The sequence below is a fragment of the Salvelinus namaycush genome, chromosome 27, assembly GCF_016432855.1.
Source record: "Salvelinus namaycush isolate Seneca chromosome 27, SaNama_1.0, whole genome shotgun sequence".
In the NCBI taxonomy this organism is placed as follows: domain Eukaryota; kingdom Metazoa; phylum Chordata; class Actinopteri; order Salmoniformes; family Salmonidae; genus Salvelinus; species Salvelinus namaycush.
Window position 1 is genome coordinate 20427999 of NC_052333.1, and position 20071 is coordinate 20448069.

At 42.0% G+C, this 20071-nt stretch overlaps 1 protein-coding gene across 1 annotated transcript; it reads right to left on the reverse strand.

Annotated features, from left to right (window-relative positions):
* Window positions 1-18530: 18530 nt before the first annotated feature.
* LOC120022287 (histidine-rich glycoprotein-like) lies at window positions 18531-19568 on the reverse strand. Its single transcript, XM_038966189.1, has one exon. It carries the CDS (start codon window positions 19566-19568, stop codon window positions 18531-18533), a length of 1038 nt encoding a protein of 345 aa, XP_038822117.1.
* Between the last annotated feature and the right edge of the window lie 503 nt (window positions 19569-20071).

Consider the following 20071-nt stretch of genomic DNA (forward strand, 5'->3'; position numbering starts at 1 on the left):
TAGCAGGGCAGAAATTTGATGAGCTGACTTGTTGGAAAGGTGGTATCCTATGACGGTGCCGCGTTGAAAGTCACTGAGCTCTTCAGTAAGGCCATTCTACTGCCAATAGAATTGAGATTTGTCTATGGAGATTGCATGGCTGTGTGCTCGATTTTATGCACCTTTCAGCAACGTGTGTTGCTCAAATAGCTCAATCCACTAATTTGAAGGGGTGTCCACATACTTTTGTATATATAGTGTGTTTGCAGTCACATGCGGGCGAGCATGTGTGATTGAATAGTTAATCTTGAAGACAGCGAGGGAGAAGAACAAAAAAATGGTGTCTTAATGTAACGTTGTTTTTTTTGTGTGCTCCGAGGCAGCGGTAACCATTAAGTTTAAAATATGAAAATGATTCCAATCTGATGTAATTGTTCCTGTTGATAAATGCTTTGCATTGTAGAGCGCTAAAATCTGTCTGGTCGGCTTGCATGACTATCAGGGTCTCCAGTGTTCATATAGAGAGCTGTGAATAAAATATGAATGAAATACATGGAAACAAAATTTCACTACAAACACCAATTGTGCTGATGGTCAATGGTTTAATGAACTGCACACGCGAACAATTACAGAATAACTAGTAATCAGCCTTTTATACAGTAAATTGGATTATGGGTCTAGTAGTAAATTGTCTACTGGTCACTGCTTATTATTAAATTATTATAGTTCCATATTGTGTGAGATAATCATTGCTATACTTCCATACTATGATTTGAATAAATATTTTGAAGCAAAACATCTTCTGGAACAAATGTGATATCCAATAAGTATTGGGATGTGCTGTCTTATATACAGTATGATTCACAAAGAGGTAAAGCCCACTGCATTCTGGGTAACAAAGCCTCATTTAAAGGTGAGGAGGAGGATAAAGAAGATAACATGCTCTATTAGACTAATGTCTTTAAAGTTTGGACTAAAAAGAATCACATTGAAAGGCCTGCGTGCTGGCAGTCATCCACCCACACACACAGCACATGCACTCATAAAATGAGAAAATGCACAAACCCTGTCAACTTGATTCACAAACACACAAACATGTACTCTCTTTCACATGTGGTTTGAAGATGTGGAAAAGCACATACAAGCCTCTGGGCGTTTCACCACTAACCTAAAGTCATGCACGGACACGTGCACGTGCACCACATACACACAAACAAACACACACACACACATGCAAGTCTAGAAGAAGATGTCCTTAGCTTCAGAACCTCTGAGTAAAAGGTTGTTTACTGCTGATATCTAACTCCTCTCATTTCTCCTCTATGTCAACTGCCAGGCACTAGAAACCAAGGTTACTGGAGTTGTTTTAGCAGCCGCCAGTTTGGGATGAGTTGGACCGCAGAGTGAAGGAATAGCAGCCAACAAGTGCTCATCATATGTGGGAACTCCTTCAAGATTGTTGGAAAAGCATTCCAGGTTTTCTGGTTGAGATAATGTCAGAGTGTGCAAAGATGTCATCAAGGCAATGAGTAGCTACCTTAATCTCAAATATAAAATATATTTTGATTTGTTTAACACTTTTTTGGTTACTTCATGATTCCATGTGTGTTATTTCATAGTTTTGATGTCTTCATTATTATTCCACAATGTAGAAAATAGTACAAATAAAGAAAAACCCTGGAATGAGTATGTGTCCAAACTTTTGACTGGTACTGTATATTTCCTTATTTATTTAGTATAGAATTTTAGCTATATGATTTAGAATTTTAGGACCCCTTTAGGTATCAAAAAAATACGAACAAATTATTTGACAAAATATAGATTTTTGCCCATAGAAATGCTTAGAAATGCATTGAATAACACATTCATAAATGGCAAAAGGGACAGAAAAAACATCAATCATAGGAACAAGGTTTTACAGTGTCTGTCCTGAAACTAGGAGATATAAAAAAAACGTAGGAAATACATATATGTTTTGTCACGTTCTGACCTTAGTTCCTTTTTTTTGTCTTTATTTTAGTTTGGTCAGGGCGTGAGTTGGGGTGGGCATTCTATGTTGTTTTTTCTATGTTTTGTTCTATGGTTATATTTCTATGTGTTTGGCCTAGTATGGTTCCCAATCAGAGGCAGGTGTCAGTCGTTGTCTCTGATTGGGAGCCATATTTAGGTAGCCTGTTTTTCATTGGTTTTTGTGGGTGGTTGTTTCCTGTGTCTGTACCATACGGGACTGTTTCAATTTTCGTTTGTTCATTGACTTTGTTATTTTGCATTTTTGTAATGTTCAGTTTTATATATTAAAATGGACACTTACCACGCTGCACATTGGTCCGATATCTCTTACTCCTCGTCAGAAGAAGAGGAAAGTTGTTACATGTTTGTTTATGCATACAGTATTTAACTCATTTTGTTGGGTAGGCACAAAACTACCTTCATACTTACATTTGTTTTTTAAACCAGTAATGGTTACCTTTAGATGATCGCAAAACGGAGAACACCATCTTGTTTTGAGAATCTCACGCAGTGGAGTCCCATTAGTTTCTAACCCAAACGGGTTGGATGTTAAGACCGATTTTTGGGATGTCTCATGGTCTGACAAACGCCGCTCTAGCTCTGCCACCTTTCACCACACACTGGTGGATATCTCTAGCTTAAACTGATGGATTTTGCTGGGGATATGTTTGGTATGTACTGTAAATTAGACTGATGCACCGGTGTGTCGATCAACTCTAGGGTGTTAAGCTTCCTGGGTTGTGTGCTTGTTCTGTTACCAGTTACTGCAGGAATGTCTACCTATGGCATGCCCATCTTTTTGTGAGAAATTACACTGATAACTCAAAATATTTGTAAAGTATTAATAGTGCTTACTTTTAGATTAGGGACTGCAAAAGCAATTTACTAATGATTTGTAAATGTGTTAGAAATGTGGGAGTAGTTAACAAATGGTGAACACACAATTTATTTGCCTTACAAATGGTTTCTGACGAACCATTAAAATAAAGTGTTACCGTGTTTGTCTGTGTGTTCAAGGGTTTTTATGGGAAACTGTGTGTGTCAGTCAGTCAGTGTGTATGTGTTCCTCTCTTTGTGGGAGTGTGTTCTCTGTGTGGGAGTAGCACCTGTCCCAGGGGACCTCCACAGGGCTCTAGTTATGAGAGCTCCCACTCTCAGTGGTTACTGTCAGTTACAATCTGTCAAAGTCCTCATTTGTGTTAATTTACCAGTAAACGCCTTTCACACTCCATCCTCCCTCTCCCAAATCATAATACAGCTCATCCGACTGGACAGAGAATCCCCGCACCCTGACTCAACCACTAAATACTTTGGATGGCCCTGATGTGTGTTTGCTGTCTTTTCATGAAGGGGTTTCAGTTATTCTGAAACCTTGAGAAGGACTAGTACCCTGGTGGATGCTGTTCGATCGATATCACATTAGAAACGAGCTAACCCCTGGATAGCATGCTGTTCTCTGGGTACTGCAGGAAGGATCAGAGAATCCTGAACTGAACTGTGAATCACACATACACTGTGAGTGAGCACAAGCACACACACACACAGACACAAACACACACACACTGGCTTCTGCATTAGCTGAGAGGCGAAACCCCTCGAGAGCCCAGAGACTTGTGCCCCCCCAAAATAACACTTTATTACATTTTTCAACAGCGTGACTGCTTGTGCTTGCCTGGCTTGCCTGATAAATTCACAGCCAAGGACATTTCTTCCATTGCTGATGTTTCAGAGTGATATGATTTTGTGAGACATTATGAGATATGTTTGTTTCAAACATTCTGTTTTAATCAATTAGTGGTCTTCCAAACTACAGTTAGTTGTCTTATGTAGTCATTACACAGCTCAGACTAGATTCACTCATGCTCTCTGAGATGTCCATTTGTATGCTGATGTGATATATCATTCCAATTGAGGATACATTTATGTATACATTTGTTTTAATGTGTGATGCTCGTTGAACATGTATGTGTATGTGGGTATTTTAAAATGCACAGATGTGTCCAGTGGTGTAGTGGAGGGTATACACAGGTATACTCCGTATACCCACTTATTTTTGCATGGGCATTGCATATACTTACTTCTTAATCCCCAAGATGAATATAAAGTAGTGTAGGCAAGGTATACACCGTATCAATTAATAAGGCTGATGGAACAGATCAGAATGTTTAACTTAAAATGTTGATACACTTTTATTTCTTCACATTTTATGCGCACCACACATACGAGCGGTTTCATGGACAGAGATGGAAATACATTTGACATTTAGAAAGAGCGGACATCTGAAGAGCTAACAACTATTTTGCTAACTCCATCTCATGTGCTACAGTAACACATCTAACCAAACAACAGTGCAAGGCGTTTGGACACTGGAATTAAAGGGTTACTACACACAACAACAAAAAACATTCTTAGATTTTTCCCAGGCTTCAAAAGTGGTCTCCTGATATGGTTTAAAAATTGTTATGGAGGTAGAAACATCACATTTTGTTGTTTTTCTATTAAAAAAGTGTGACTTTAAAAGAAATTCAGGTTTTGGCTCTTATCTCTTTCAATAGTAGGCCTACAGTTAGCAGGGTGTCCCCACCACAGTGTCCTGGCTCCCCTATCTGTTGTGGTGTCCCCACCACAGTGGTCTTGTTCCCCTGTTTGTCATGGTATCACCACCACAGTGTCCTGGCTCCCCTGTCTGTCACGGTGTCACCACCACAGTGTCTTGGCTCCCCTGTCTGTTATGGTATCACCACCACAGTGTCCTGGCTTCCCAGTCTGTCAGGGTGTCATCACCACAGTGTACTGGCTCCCCTATCTGTTGTGGTGTCCCCACCACAGTGGTCTTGTTCCCCTGTTTGTCATGGTATCACCACCACAGTGTCCTGGCTCCCCTGTCTGTCACGGTGTCACCACCACAGTGTCTTGGCTCACCTGTCTGTTATGGTATCACCACCACAGTGTCCTGGCTTCCCAGTCTGTCAGGGTGTCATCACCACAGTGTACTGGCTCCCCTATCTGTTGTGGTGTCACCACCACAGTGTCTTGGCTCCCCTGTCTGTTATGGTATCACCACCACAGTGTCCTGGCTCCCCTGTCTGTCAGGGTATCAGCACCACATTGCATCACTGAGCGCATCAGCATGATGGAACCAGCTTCTTAAATTCTCTTTACAGCATACTGGGTGTGTGTCACTTTTTTACGTGCCAAAGGGACATCATTGCCCAGAGCTGTCCTACAGTCCTGCCCATTCCAGGGCAGACTGGATCAAATAGATCAACAGAAACAGTTAGACAATGTTTAGGGAGAAAGGGGGAGAGAGTAATGCTTCCACCGCAAATCACATATGGATAGTGAGTGTTAAGGGGGCACTGGGAGTGTGTATGAGTGTTTAGGGAAGGAAATGTATCCTTCAACAGTGTGATCAAATTAAGATCCTAAATCTGTATGTGTGTACATATAGTGTGTATGAGTGTATGTTTGGTCTCTCTATGCATTATGTCTGCATATCAGTGGTGAAACGTAACTATAGGACCCAGGCCTTAAAAGGGGCAAAACTCTTCCAATACGTTGTATCAAACTAGAAAAAAAACAGAAAACACAACATTACTTCATGCACTCGACATGATACATTTTGTACTCTGACCATTCTAGTTCTAGTGAAGGAAGAGCAATGCTTTCTGATGACATTATGAATGAATCAAACTGGCCTGGCCTTGCTTCGGGCTGCCTCAGACAGAGACAGAACCGGCACGGACACAACATGACACACAGACTAGAATAATGTGACAAGCAAAACAAAAAAACACACTATGTACACAACCTATGGTAGCCTAACACCACTATCACACTGTCACCAATAGCAACAACAACAGTGTCACATCAACGGTGACATGCTCGTGGTGCTGAAAGGACAGTGACCATAACACCTGTGCACGTAATACCTGTGCATGATGCTGAAGGAGAGACAGTTTTGGTCAATAGACACTGCTGATAGACAGCAGTCACATCAAATAATGTTAAAAAATAAGCAGATCATTCACTCCCGTAGGCCCCATGAAATCAGAACAATAATAAAGCACAGCCATTTAATTTCCTAAATGAAATGAACAAACCTTAACAAAGATATTCCCATTGCAAATATATTTGTTCATGTTATTGACACTAACCAGTGATCTAAAGTTTTAATTGCATTATTTCCAAAGAGATATCTAGCACGCGAGCTGCAACAAAAAAGTGTACCACTCACCAGATGATGATAATTTGTAAACAAAGTTTGAAAGAAGTTTGAAAGTTAATCTTGAAAAGGGTAAAGCTAACAGATTAGCAACAACATCCACCTTGAAGTTGATAACAGCAGCCGCTGTCGCCATTGTCACACTACTACAACACAAGCTAGCTAATGTTTCTAGCGCTAGCGTGGGAAAACTACTGCCTGTGCCACTGATTATTTAATCTTGAGCTCTCAGTAGTAACGTGTCCAGGCCTTCGAGAAAGCCTAGACATGTCACTTTTTTTTAACCCATAAGAGTTTAAGCCCTGTCTAAGCCGGTCTGGGGGGAGGGGGGATTGTCATACCAAGGGTAATTTTGCTATTTGATTTTGAATGTTAAGACCCCTTTGAAATATGAACAAAATAATATATATACATATTTGATTAAATGTTTATTTTTTGCTATTTGATTTTGAATGTTAATTAAGACCCCTTGAAGTATGAATAAAAATATAGAATATATATGTATATATATATATACATATTTGATTACGTGTTTTTCTTTGGCCTTACTGCTCTTAGCCCATACAAACATATTGAATAACAGATTTACAACAGATAGTACCCCAAAAATAATCTAAAGAAAGTTCGTTCTGAAGTGTCTGTCCTCTATCTGAGATATATAAGAAAGATCAGGAAACATATATATATATATATATATATATATATATACACTGCTCAAAAAAATAAAGGGAACACTTAAACAACACAATGTAACTCCAAGTCAATCCCACTTCTGTGAAATCAAACTGTCCACTTAGGAAGCAACACTGATTGACAATACATTTCACATGCTGTTGTGCAAATGGAATAGACAAAAGGTGGAAATTATAGGCAATTAGCAAGACACCCCAATAAAGGAGTGGTTCTGCAGGTGGTGACCACAGACCACTTCTCAGTTCCTATGCTTCCTGGCTGATGTTTTGGTCACTTTTGAATGCTGGCGGTGCTTTCACTCTAGTGGTAGCATGAGACGGAGTCTACAACCCACACAAGTGGCTCAGGTAGTGCAACTCATCCAGGATGGCACATCAATGCGAGCTGTGGCAAGAAGGTTTGCTGTGTCTGTCAGCGTAGTGTCCAGAGCATGGAGGCGCTACCAGGAGACAGGCCAGTACATCAGGAGACATGGAGGAGGCCATAGGAGGGCAACAACCCAGCAGCAGGACCGCTACCTCCGCCTTTGTGCAAGGAGGAGCACTGCCAGAGCCCTGTAAAATGACCTCCAGCAGGCCACAAATGTGCATGTGTCTGCTCAAACGGTCAGAAACAGACTCCATGAGGGTGGTATGAGGGCCCGACGTCCACAGGTGGGGGTTGTGCTTACAGCCCAACACCGTGCAGGACGTTTGGCATTTGCCAGAGAACACCAAGATTCGCCACTGGCACCCTGTGCTCTTCACAGATGAAAGCAGGTTCACACTGAGCACATGAGCACATGTGACAGACATGACAGAGTCTGGAGACGCCGTGGAGAACGTTCTGCTGCCTGCAACATCCTCCAGCATGACCGGTTTGGCGGTGGGTCAGTCATGGTGTGGGGTGGCATTTCTTTGTGGGGCCGCACAGCCCTCCATGTGCTCGCCAGAGGTAGCCTGACTGCCATTAGGTACCGAGATGAGATCCTCAGACCCCTTGTGAGACCATATGCTGACACATGCACATTTGTGGCCTGCTGGAGGTCATTTTGCAGGGCTCTGGCCCAAAGTAAACTGCCTGTTGCTCAGGCCCTGAAGCCCTAACCCCTAACCCTTACCCTAACCCTAACCCTAAACCTGACCCATAACGCTAAGCATATCTCCAGTCCATCAGACTGATAAACAGTCACCACTAGCCGGCCTCCGCCCAGTCCCCTGCCTTGAACGATAGTCAGTGTTACTAGCCGGCTACCACCCGATACTCTACCCTTCACCTTAGAGACTGCTGCCTTAAAATGTTGACAAACTATGAAGCTATTTCTTCACATTATAAGTGCAGCAATGTGCACATGGCATTTGGTTATAAGCGCAAATGGTCCATTAGCAGGAAAACGCCATTCTCAAAAGTGACAGTAAATGCGATTATGCATGTAATGCTTTTATTACAAAGGTGCATTTTTATGGTGAAAATGATCTTCCCAAAACTTGAAACTCACCTGCTGCGTAAGAATGCCAGTTTAGAAATATTACGCAGCATGAGCTCATGGGCTATCATGAAATATTTGATTCGATTTTCGAATACATTTTCATTGATGTCAGAGTGATTAAAGGGACAATAGAGCGCTGAGTGCCAGGCAGTTAGCAAGTTTGGTAGGCTACTAATGACAATCAGCAACATCAGAGCTTGGAGAAGCCTAATTACCGACTAAACGGTCACATGGAATTTCACTGCCATCATGACTCGTGACCACCGGTGTGGCGGTAATACGGTCACTGTAAGAGCCCTAGTAACACGGTCTAAAAAACACAGCTCTAGGTCTGTCACCTTTCATTGCAGATGCAGAAGTGCAACATAGACGGATGCAGTAGATTGAGGTAAATCCAATGCAAAAAAAACATATCTCTAACTTAAATTTACATATTAATATGTGGATTTTTTATTATGCTAATTTGATTTTTTCTGGGGCGAAGACATCAACCTTAGGGGTTTAAACGGTCCCACCCATTGCAAGTCAAAATATGATAGGTTCATTCCACTGTCACTCCAAAAATCTGCATCACCAGGCAAAGGCGGGGAGGGAGTAGCGCCATTCTCAAATCGAACAGTAATCTGTGCCCTCTATAATTTTGTCTCTCTCATGGTGAATTGTCTAGAAACATACAACATCTCTTTCAATAAAAGAAATGTTCGAATTTCAGAACCATTTGTCATTGGAAAGGCAGATGAAGCATTTTTATTAAAAGCATCACTTTTACATGGGAAAACACAGAATACTACAAATGACTACTTATGCTTAATTACATCACTGTTTTGAAGCGACTTTGCCATGGGCTTTGAACGGTGCACCTGGCTCACGCCCGAGAGTTAGCCCGGTTCCAAATCGAATGCAATCCACTTTCAGCCAATGCAAAACACGCCTACACATGTGCCAGACGATAATTAATCGAACCCCTTCAATGGCAGAGGCCTTCTGTCCAGCTTCTGAAGACCTAGCCAATGGCTGGCTGAACTAGCTAGATTTTCCCACCCAGAGACAAACAAAGAAAAATCCTGATTAGATATGTTTTTCTCTAGGGTATTAACCGTTCTATTTCCAACACAAACTGAAGAGATGAAATCAGACATTTTATACATCCTTAGGCGTCTCTGAAGGCCTAGAAGGCCCTCACGGTTCCCCGCTGCTGCATATACATGTACATGTATTATTTGAATCTCATGTTGGAGACACTGATGATGCTACAGTGGGTGTGTAAATGAAATATCATGTATCTCTGTGTAAGCCTCTTTCTTTTCTTCCTCTCTCTGTCGCCTTGCTCTCTCATCCGTGGTGAATCTCAATTGTTAATTCGCCAAAAAGCGCGTGCCTCATTTTTCAACGCCACTCTCTCGTTTTACAGAGTATCAGTGCAGAGTGGTGTTGGCTGACTCGCTGTTTCATTTCATTGGTAGAACATTAACGCTTGTTCCGTATTGGATGACACTCTCAATCCAATTTAGTTGGGGTGTTCTACTGTTCTACCCCATGTCGCCTTCTAGCTTGCGGTTAATAGTGCTGCGTGTGTGTGTGTGTTTGTCTGCGTGTGCGTGCGTGCTCACAGTTTAATGTGTGTGTGTGTGTGTGTGTGTGTGTGTGTGTTTGTGTTTGTGTGTGTGTGTGTGTGTGTGTGTGTGTGTGTGTGTGTGTGTGTGTGTGTGTGTGTGTGTGTATGTGTGTGTGTGTGTGTGTGTGTGTGTGTGTGTGTGTGTGTGTGTGTGTGTGTGTGTGTGTGTGTGTGTTTGATGTGATTAGCTCTAGCTGCCTGTTCTCCCAGGACCTGTTCTTCTCTGAGTTGAATTCCTGTGCTAATGTGTTTGGCGTGATTGCCATAGTTAAGAGTCAAGCTAGCAGCAGCACTGGTAGTGAAATTAGGTTTCTCTCTAATGATGTGTTGTGAGTGAAAGGTTGTAGTACAAAATGGCTTCCAAGCTCTCATCCACACCAAGGTGGGTGTTGTAGACTGTTGGGCAGTGGTGTAAAGTCGTTAAAGTCGTTTTTTGGGGTATCTGTACTTTACTTTATATTAATATTTTTGAGTACTTTTACTTTTACTTCACTACATTCTTAAAGAAAAATATGTACTTTTTACTCCATACATTTTCCCTGAAACCCAAAAGTACTTGTTACATTTTTAATGCTTAGCAGGACAGGAAAATGGTCTAATTCACACACTTATCAAGAGAACATCCCTGGTCATCCCTACTGCCTCTGATCTTGAGGACTCACTAAATGCATACTACATTTGTAAATGATGTCTGAGAGTTGGAGCGTGCCCCTGGCTATCCGTAAATAAATAAAAACTCTAAAATGTGTCCATCTGCTTTGCTTAACCTTTACCGAACCTCAACCCCGTATCCGGGATCACCCCCCACCCCCCACACACTGATTAGCATAGCTAGCATAGCTTCACAAGTAGATAGTAGCATCTAAATATCATTAAATCACAAGTCCAAGACACCAGATGAAAGATACAGATCTTGTGAATAAAGCCACCATTTCAGATTTTTAAAATGTTTTACAGGGAAGACAAAATATGTAAATCTATTAGCTAAACACGTTAGCAAAATACACCACTATTCTAACTCCATCAGTTTCTTACTCCTTCAGGTGCTATCACCAATTCGGCTCAACTAAGATATTGATAGCCAATAACCTATAAAAAAAACCATCAGATGACAGTCTGATAACATATTCATGGTATAGGATAGTTTTTGTTAGAAAAAAGTGCATATTTCAGGTAGAAATCACAGTTTACAATTGCACCGACCATCACAAATCGACTAGAATTACTAGATAGAGCAACGTGTATGACCAATTTACTCATCATAAAACATTTCATAAAAATAGACAAAGCATAGCAATGGAAAGACCCAGTTCTTGTGATTTCAGACCATATTTCAGATTTTCTAAGCGTTTTTCAGCGAAAACACAATAAATCGATAAGTTAGCATACTACATGTGCAAACGTTACCAGAGCATCGATTCCAGCCAAAGAGCGCTATAACGTCAACATCGCCAAAAGATATTAATTTTTTCACTAACCTTCTCAGAATTCTTCCGATGACACTCCTGTAACATCATTTTACAACATACATATACAGTTTGTTCGAAAAGGTGCATATTTAGCCATACAAAACCGTGGTTACACAATAAAAATACTAGGAAATCAAGCCTCAATATGTCTGACGTCATCTATCAGAGTGATCTAGTTTAATTGAAAGCTAATCATATACTTGACTAAAAAATACAGGGTTGACAGGAATCGAAAGACAAATTAGTTCTTAATGCAACCGCTGATTTACATTTGTAAAATTATCCTTACTTTTCAATACAGGGTTCGCCAAGTGAAGCTACACCAAACAAAATGGCGAAATATGCGTTTAAAATATTTCGACAGAACAACAATTTATCATATTAAATATTGCTTACTATGAGCTGTTCTTCCATCATATTCTTGGGCAATGTATCCTTTCTATGTTATAAACGTCTTTTGGTCGATAGATGTCCTCTGTCCTTCGAAATATCCACTAACGATCGAACGGGACCCAAAAACGTGTCCAAAGTTTCAGAGTGCACAACAAAGAAATTCCTCAAAATCGCACTAAACGGATATAATTTCCTATAAAACGGTTTAAATTAACTACCTTATGATGTTTCTAAGTCCTATATCGAATTAAATTACAGACGGATACATTTCAAGTTGATAACCGAGCCTGTGAAAATGGCGTCCGGAGGTCCCTTCCTGCGTAAGGGCGAGCGTCGAAAGGGGGGCTACTCTCACTCCTTGGTCTTTTATAACCTCTGAGAGCTACGGAGAAGGCCCATTCCACTTCTCATTGGTTACTGACATCCAGGGGAAGGCGGGTGCAGTTCGTGTCGTTCCATAGGATAGACAGAGACCTTAAAAACTGATCTGAAACCAGAGCTTCGCTCTCAGACCTTTCACTGTCTGTCATGGATTTCGCTGTAGAAAGAGTTCTGGGTCACCCACAGACATCATTCCAACTTTGTATGAAACTAGAAAGTGTTTTCTTTCCAATAGAATTAATAATATGCATATTGTACGAGCAAGAATTGAGTACTAGGCAGTTTAATTTGGAGACGACAAAATGCTAATTCGGAACAGCACCCCCTGTAGTCGCAAGAAGTTAAAATAAAGAATTTTAAATTACTTATACTGGTTCTTGTACTTTTGATACTTACATTTTAGCAATTACATTTACTTTTGATACTTAAGTATATTTAAAACCAAATACTTTTAGACTTTTACGCAAGTAGTTGTTTATGGGGATACTTTCACTTTTACTTTTTTCTATTAAGGTATCTTTACTTTTACTCAAGTATGACAATTTACTTTTTCCACCACTGCTGTTGAGATGGTGAGACTCACACATGCAGAAATGCACTCCAGCCAGGTCACTGGAGATCCACGTCGGGAGAAGCCTTCAAAACGGCCACTAGAGCACCATCCCCAAGGGTTGTGTGTTCAATCCCAGTACTAGGCACTCATTTTTGTGTCCTTGTTGTTTGAACTCTAACCCAAACCTTAGCCCTTACCTTAACCATTCAGAATGAACGCCTAAACATTATGTTTGAACTCTAACCCAAACCTTAGCCCTTACCTTAACCATTCAGAATTAATTCCTAAATTTAAGCATTGAAATTTGACGTTTATCCCCCCCCCCCCCCAACAGCCATTTCAGATCCCTTTAGGTGGACAGGGGGCGATTATGTCTTAACGATACAAAAAACATCACAACACCACCACCACAAACAAGAACAAGGAGGATTAAAAACAAATGGTTTCTCTACAGGAGCCCAAGAGCTCAATTTAGCGTGATCTTCTTTTGATTAAAGGAATGACAAACACTTTGAGTCCCTGGACATTCATTGTTAATGTGAGGTCTGAGGTTGTTGCTAGGAGGCTTGTTTTGATTACAATCCCATTTCAATTTCTTCTTCTTCTTCTTCCCTCTCAAGCACTCTCCAGCTTTCCAAGTAAGGCTTTTCTGGTCATCCAGGGATTTGAAAACTGTCGCATAGAACAAAGCACAACACAGCTCCATTTGATGGCAAATTAATATTTTGACAAGATCAAATCGAGCAATTGCTGTAAATCCACTGATCCACTTTGGTCCCCATGGTGTCAGTTGTATTTTGGTCTGCCTCAGGCCGAGCCCAGAGCTCGTCCGTAATAAGAAATACCAAGCAGACTCCGCTTCAACCCAAAGGTGACCAAAGGGATTTACATATCAAAATGTTATATTCACATGTTTAGATAAGATATGTTCGTTTAAGGTATATTTATTTATAGTTTTATGAAAAAAAGGGAAATTAATTGAGGTTGTATTTGGATTTCTCTTGACAGTCCCCGACTTGCAAAGGTTAGAAAGAGAAAAGGGTAAAGGAGTGAGTCGGGAAGAGATATTTCTTGTGAATGTAGCACCCGGGCAAAATTGATTTTGGTTTGGGTTGAAGGTTTTATCACAACTTTTAATCTTGCGAGAAAAGGACACATCTAATCAGCTGACTGTTCTGTTGGGATTAGTGGGTTTAACCCCAGCTGGTGTCTGTTGAGATCTCTCTCTCTATCCCCCCCTCTCTCTATCTCTTTTCTCTCGCTCCCTCTCTCAATATCTCTCTCTCTCCATGAAACTATCTTTCTCTTGTTCTTTCTCGCCCTCTCTCAATATCTCTCTGTCCAAGAAATTATCTTTCTCCTGTTCTCTCTCTCCCTCTCTCAATATCTCTCCCTCTCCATGAAATTCTATTTATCTTGTTCTCTCTCTGTATTTTAGATCTGTCGCCAAATCTCTTTCTTTGTTTCTTTTTTCACTCTTTTTTCCCTTTAGACTCTATCTACTATCTCTAATGTTCTTCCCTTCTCTCTCACTTTCTTTCTGGCTCTTATGCTCTCTCTCGATCCAAAGACTCTAGACTTTAGACTTTAGGTAGCTAATTTTTCCAGTGTGTGTGAAATAAGATTTAAAAGTAATACCTTTAACAAGCATGAAACTGGTCCTCGATGACACTAGCTAATGATTTTGTGGACTCCAAACACCACAAGAGAAACCTCTATACTGCTGTGAGATAGACTATATAGAGACTAGCCATAGAGACAGAGATGGAGTCAATGTGTTTATGCACATTGCGGTGTCCTTGTGGGATTGAAGGAAAGCTCTCTACTCTTGTGTGATAAAGGGGAAAAATTAGAAAAGTGAATACATTCTCTGTTACATCTTCACACACTATATATAGAGGCTATAGATACTTTTGTATGATGGAAAATTGTAATCCAGTTAGTGAAATATCTGTTCATAGTTTGAGTGGATTAACGCATAATCTGAGTTTGGCCTGGATCAGTGTCATACACAACAATGTTAGGCTTATAGACAGTGTTTCTTTGAACCAACTGCCTGATTCTAGAACAGTGTGGTTTGTTTCTAGTGACTGATTCTAGAAGAAGTGGTTTGGTTCTTGAGTCTGGTTCTAACAGTGTGGTTTGGTTCTAGAACAGAGGTTAGGGTCTAGAGTATGATTCTAGAATATGGTGTTTTGATTCTACAGGCTGGGTCTGGAAAAGAGTGGTCTGGTTCTAGAGTCTGATTCTAGAACACAGTGGTTTGGTTCTAGAGTCTGATTCTAGAACACAGTGGTTTGGTTCTAGAGTCTGATTCTAGAACACAGTGGTTTGGTTCTAGAGTCAGATTCTAGAACACAGTGGTTTGGTTCTAGAGTCTGATTCTAGAACACAGTGGTTTGGTTCTAGAGTTGGATTCTAGAACACAGTGGTTTGGTTCTAGAGTCTGATTCTAGAACACAGTGGTTTGGTTCTTGAGTCTGGTTCTATAACAAATTGGTTTCATCCCACAGTCTGGTTCTAGAATATGGTGTTTTGAGTCTAGAGTGGTTCTGGAACCGATTGGTTTGATTCTCTGCCTTGCCATTCAATGCCCTTTCATGCCATCTCTCTTCATCTCTCTCTCTCTGCCCCAGTCTAATGATCTACAGAACTGTATGGGTGGTGGATAAGTCATGATCCCAGCTGGGGTTGATGTTCAAAGGCAGCATCAGAGAGACGGGATCTAGTGTTATCTCAGCAAGCAAACAATGGCCAAACAACTCCACAGCATCAAAGCACTCTGTCTTTTACACCCTTGTCCATTTCCTGAGCTTGAAACAAGCAGCTTGAGATGGATAGAGGCATCAAATTCCTTGTTGTTTCCTTTGCTCAGTGACAACACATGTCAAAGACTGAACATGCCACTGTAGAACACACTGAAACAGATGCTGCATCAAAAATGAATGCATGGTGTGTGCGGGCGGGCGCGTGTGTTTATGTGGATGCACGTGTGTGTGGTGCGTGTGTGGTGCGTGCATGTGTGAGTTCATGTGTTTGTAAGGATCCTCTTCTTTTAGCAATCTGCTCTGAGACCCACCCCAGGTTCTTATAGTGCTCTGTTCACACAGGCGAGTCTGGATTTTGTGGTTTCATCTTTATTTTAATGGGAATTTCTATCAACCATGCTGAATAATTTTTCTGACTGAACGCAATCCGTTGGCACAAAACCATTTTATACTGTTAAATCTGTGTTTTTCTATTTCAATTAGATTTTCCTGCAGATCAATAGTGGAGTATACATTTCAAGTAGATGCAAAATGAGATACAGGCCAGACAGTCTCCCCACCCACGTGTATGGCATCCAACAATACCAATTATACAGTCTTCCAGTTCAAAGCTTCTCATCTGTTTCAGTGTCTCTCTGTATCATTTGTCTGACTCATACCATGCTCTACAACAGTAAAATGTACATTTAGTGAGGCGTGATGGAGTGGTGATGGGTATTGATAGTGTGAGGCTTGATGGAGTGGTGATGGGTATTGATAGTGTGAGGCGTGATGGAGTGGTGATGGGTATTGATAGTGTGAGGCTTGATGGAGTAGTGATGGGTATTGATAGTGTGAGGCTTGATGGAGTAGTGATGGGCATTGATATTGTGAGGCATGATGGAGTAGTGATGGGTATTGATAGTGTGAGGCGTGATGGAGTAGTGATGGGAATTGATATTGTGAGGCGTGATGGAATGGTGATGGGTATTGATAGCGTGAGGCGTGATGGAGTAGTGATGGGTATTGATAGTGTGAGGCGTGATGGAGTAGTGATGGGTATTGATAGTGTGAGGCGTGATGGAGTAGTGATGGGTATTGATAGTGTGAGGCATGATGGAGTAGTGATGGGTATTGATAGTGTGAGGCGTGATGGAGTAGTGATGGGTATTGATAGTGTGAGGCGTGAGGCGTGATGGAGTAGTGATGGGTATTGATAGTGTGAGGCGTGATGGAGTGGTGATGGGTATTGATAGTGTGAGGCGTGATGGAGTAGTGATGGGTATTGATAGTGTGAGGCGTGATGGAGTGGTGATGGGTATTGATAGTGTGAGGCGTGATGGAGTAGTGATGGGTATTGATAGTGTGAGGCATGATGGAGTAGTGATGGGTATTGATAGTGTGAGGCGTGATGGAGTAGTGATGGGTATTGATAGTGTGAGGCGTGATGGGGTAGTGATGGGCATTGATAGTGTGAGGGTGATGGAATAGTGATGGGTATTGATAGTGTGAGGCGTGATAGAGTAGTGATGGGTATTGATAGCCTGAGGCGTGATGGAGTAGTGATGGGTATTGATAGTGTGAGGCGTGATGGGGTAGTGATGGGTATTGATAGTGTGTGGCGTGATGGAGTAGTGATGGATATTGATAGTGTGAGGCATGATGGTGTAGTGATGGGTATTGATAGTGTGTGGTGTGATGGAGTAGTGATGGGCATTGATATTGTGAGGCGTGATGGAGTGGTGATGGGTATTGATAGCGTGAGGCGTGATGGTGTAGTGATGGATATTGATAGTCTGAGGCGTGATGGGGTGGTGATGGGTATTGATAGCGTGAGGCGTGATGGAGTGGTGATGGGTATTGATAGCGTGGGGCGTGATGGAGTAGTGATGGGTATTGATAGTGTGAGGCGTGATGGAGTAGTGATGGGCATTGATATTGTGAGGCGTGATGGAGTGGTGATGGGTATTGATAGCGTGAGGCGTGATGGAGTAGTGATGGGTATTGATAGTGTGAGGCGTGATGGAGTGGTGATGGGTATTGATAGTGTGAGGCGTGATGGAGTAGTGATGGGCATTGATATTGTGAGGCGTGATGGAGTAGTGATGGGCATTGATATTGTGAGGCGTGATGGAGTGGTGATGGGTATTGATAGCGTGAGGCGTGATGGAGTAGTGATGGGTACTGATAGTGTGAGGCGTGATGGAGTGGTGATGGGTATTGATAGTGTGAGTCGTGATGGAGTGGTGATGGGTACTGATAGTGTGAGGCGTGATGGAGTAGTGATGGGTATTGATAGTGTGAGGCGTGATGGAGTAGTGATGGATATTGATAGTGTGAGGCGTGATGGAGAGGTGATGGGTATTGATATTGTGAAGCGTGATGGAGTAGTGATGGGTATTGATATTGTGAGGGTGATGGAGTAGTGATGGGTATTGATAGTGTGAGGCGTGATGGAGTAGGGATGGATATTGATAGTGTGAGGCATGATGGAGTAGTGATGGGTATTGATAGTGTGAGGCGTGATGGAGTAGTGATGGGCATTGATAGTGTGAGGCGTGATAGAGTAGTGATGGGTATTGATAGCCTGAGGCGTGATGGAGTAGTGATGGGTATTGATAGTGTGAGGCATGATGGAGTAGTGATGGGTATTGATAGTGTGAGGCGTGATGGAGTAGTGATGGGTATTGATAGTGTGAGGCATGATGGAGTAGTGATGGGTATTGATAGTGTGAGGCGTGATGGAGTAGTGATGGGTATTGATAGTGTGAGGGTGATGGAATAGTGATGGGTATTGATAGTGTGAGGCGTGATAGAGTAGTGATGGGTATTGATAGCCTGAGGCGTGATGGAGTAGTGATGGGTATTGATAGTGTGAGGCGTGATGGGGTAGTGATGGGTATTGATAGTGTGTGGCGTGATGGAGTAGTGATGGATATTGATAGTGTGAGGCATGATGGTGTAGTGATGGGTATTGATAGTGTGTGGTGTGATGGATTAGTGATGGGCATTGATATTGTGAGGCGTGATGGAGTGGTGATGGGTATTGATAGCGTGAGGCGTGATGGTGTAGTGATGGATATTGATAGTCTGAGGCGTGATGGGGTGGTGATGGGTATTGATAGCGTGAGGCGTGATGGAGTGGTGATGGGTATTGATAGCGTGGGGCGTGATGGAGTAGTGATGGGTATTGATAGTGTGAGGCGTGATGGAGTGGTGATGGGTATTGATAGTGTGTGGTGTGATGGAGTAGTGATGGGTATTGATAGTGTGAGGCGTGATGGAGTAGTGATGGGCATTGATATTGTGAGGCGTGATGGAGTGGTGATGGGTATTGATAGCGTGAGGCGTGATGGAGTAGTGATGGGTACTGATAGTGTGAGGCGTGATGGAGTAGTGATGGGCATTGATATTGTGAGGCGTGATGGAGTAGTGATGGGCATTGATATTGTGAGGCGTGATGGAGTAGTGATGGGCATTGATATTGTGAGGCGTGATGGAGTGGTGATGGGTATTGATAGCGTGAGGCGTGATGGAGTAGTGATGGGTACTGATAGTGTGAGTCGTGATGGAGTGGTGATGGGTACTGATAGTGTGAGGCGTGATGGAGTAGTGATGGGTATTGATAGTGTGAGGCGTGATGGAGTAGTGATGGTTATTGATAGTGTGAGGCGTGATGGAGAGGTGATGGGTATTGATATTGTGAAGCGTGATGGAGTAGTGATGGGTATTGATATTGTGAGGCATGATGGAGTAGTGATGGGTATTGATAGTGTGAGGCGTGATGGAGTAGGGATGGATATTGATAGTGTGAGGCGTGATGGAGTGGTGATGGGTACTGATAGTGTGAGGCGTGATGGAGTAGTGATGGGTATTGATAGTGTGAGGCGTGATGGAGTAGTGATGGGTATTGATAGTGTGAGGCATGATGGAGTAGTGATGGATATTGATAGTGTGAGGCTTGATGGAGTAGTGATGGATATTGATAGTGTGAGGCGTGATGGAGAGGTGATGGGTATTGATATTGTGAGGCATGGTGATCCTTTCATGGAGTAAGGAAGAAACCACAATGAAAAAGTGGAAGAAAATTAGGTCCAAAAAACAGATTTTCACCAAGTCAAATGAATGTATTGTTTTAGAGGTTGTATTGTATCTAAATCAAAGTGGATCATTTTAAGATTATGAGGTCCTAAACCTAGCATGAAAGTGCATCCTTGTAACTGTCTGACTACATACCATAGACAAGTAAAATATATTGAGGGAGATAGAGTTTACCTTTACTATGCTTTGTCTGCCCCTGCGTCCAGGTTGCTCTCTCAGGTCTCTCTCCATGTCCCTCTATCTCTCCACTCTTCCTTTCTCCCATGTCTTTCAATCCCTACCTCTATCTCTCCATACCCGTCTCTCTCAGGTCTCTCTCCATACCCCTCTCATAGCCAGTACTAATGAGGTGCTGTCCTCCTAGGTCACAACTCTCTTTCTCTCCCCCTGGATAAACATCCATTCACAGAGCAGCCTCGGCCTGATCCTTGACCTAT

Excerpts from the sequence above, each read along its gene's own strand:
- LOC120022287 (XM_038966189.1), bottom strand. The coding sequence starts at position 19,568 with ATGCCTCACAATATCAATACCCATCACCTCTCCATCACGCCTCACACT.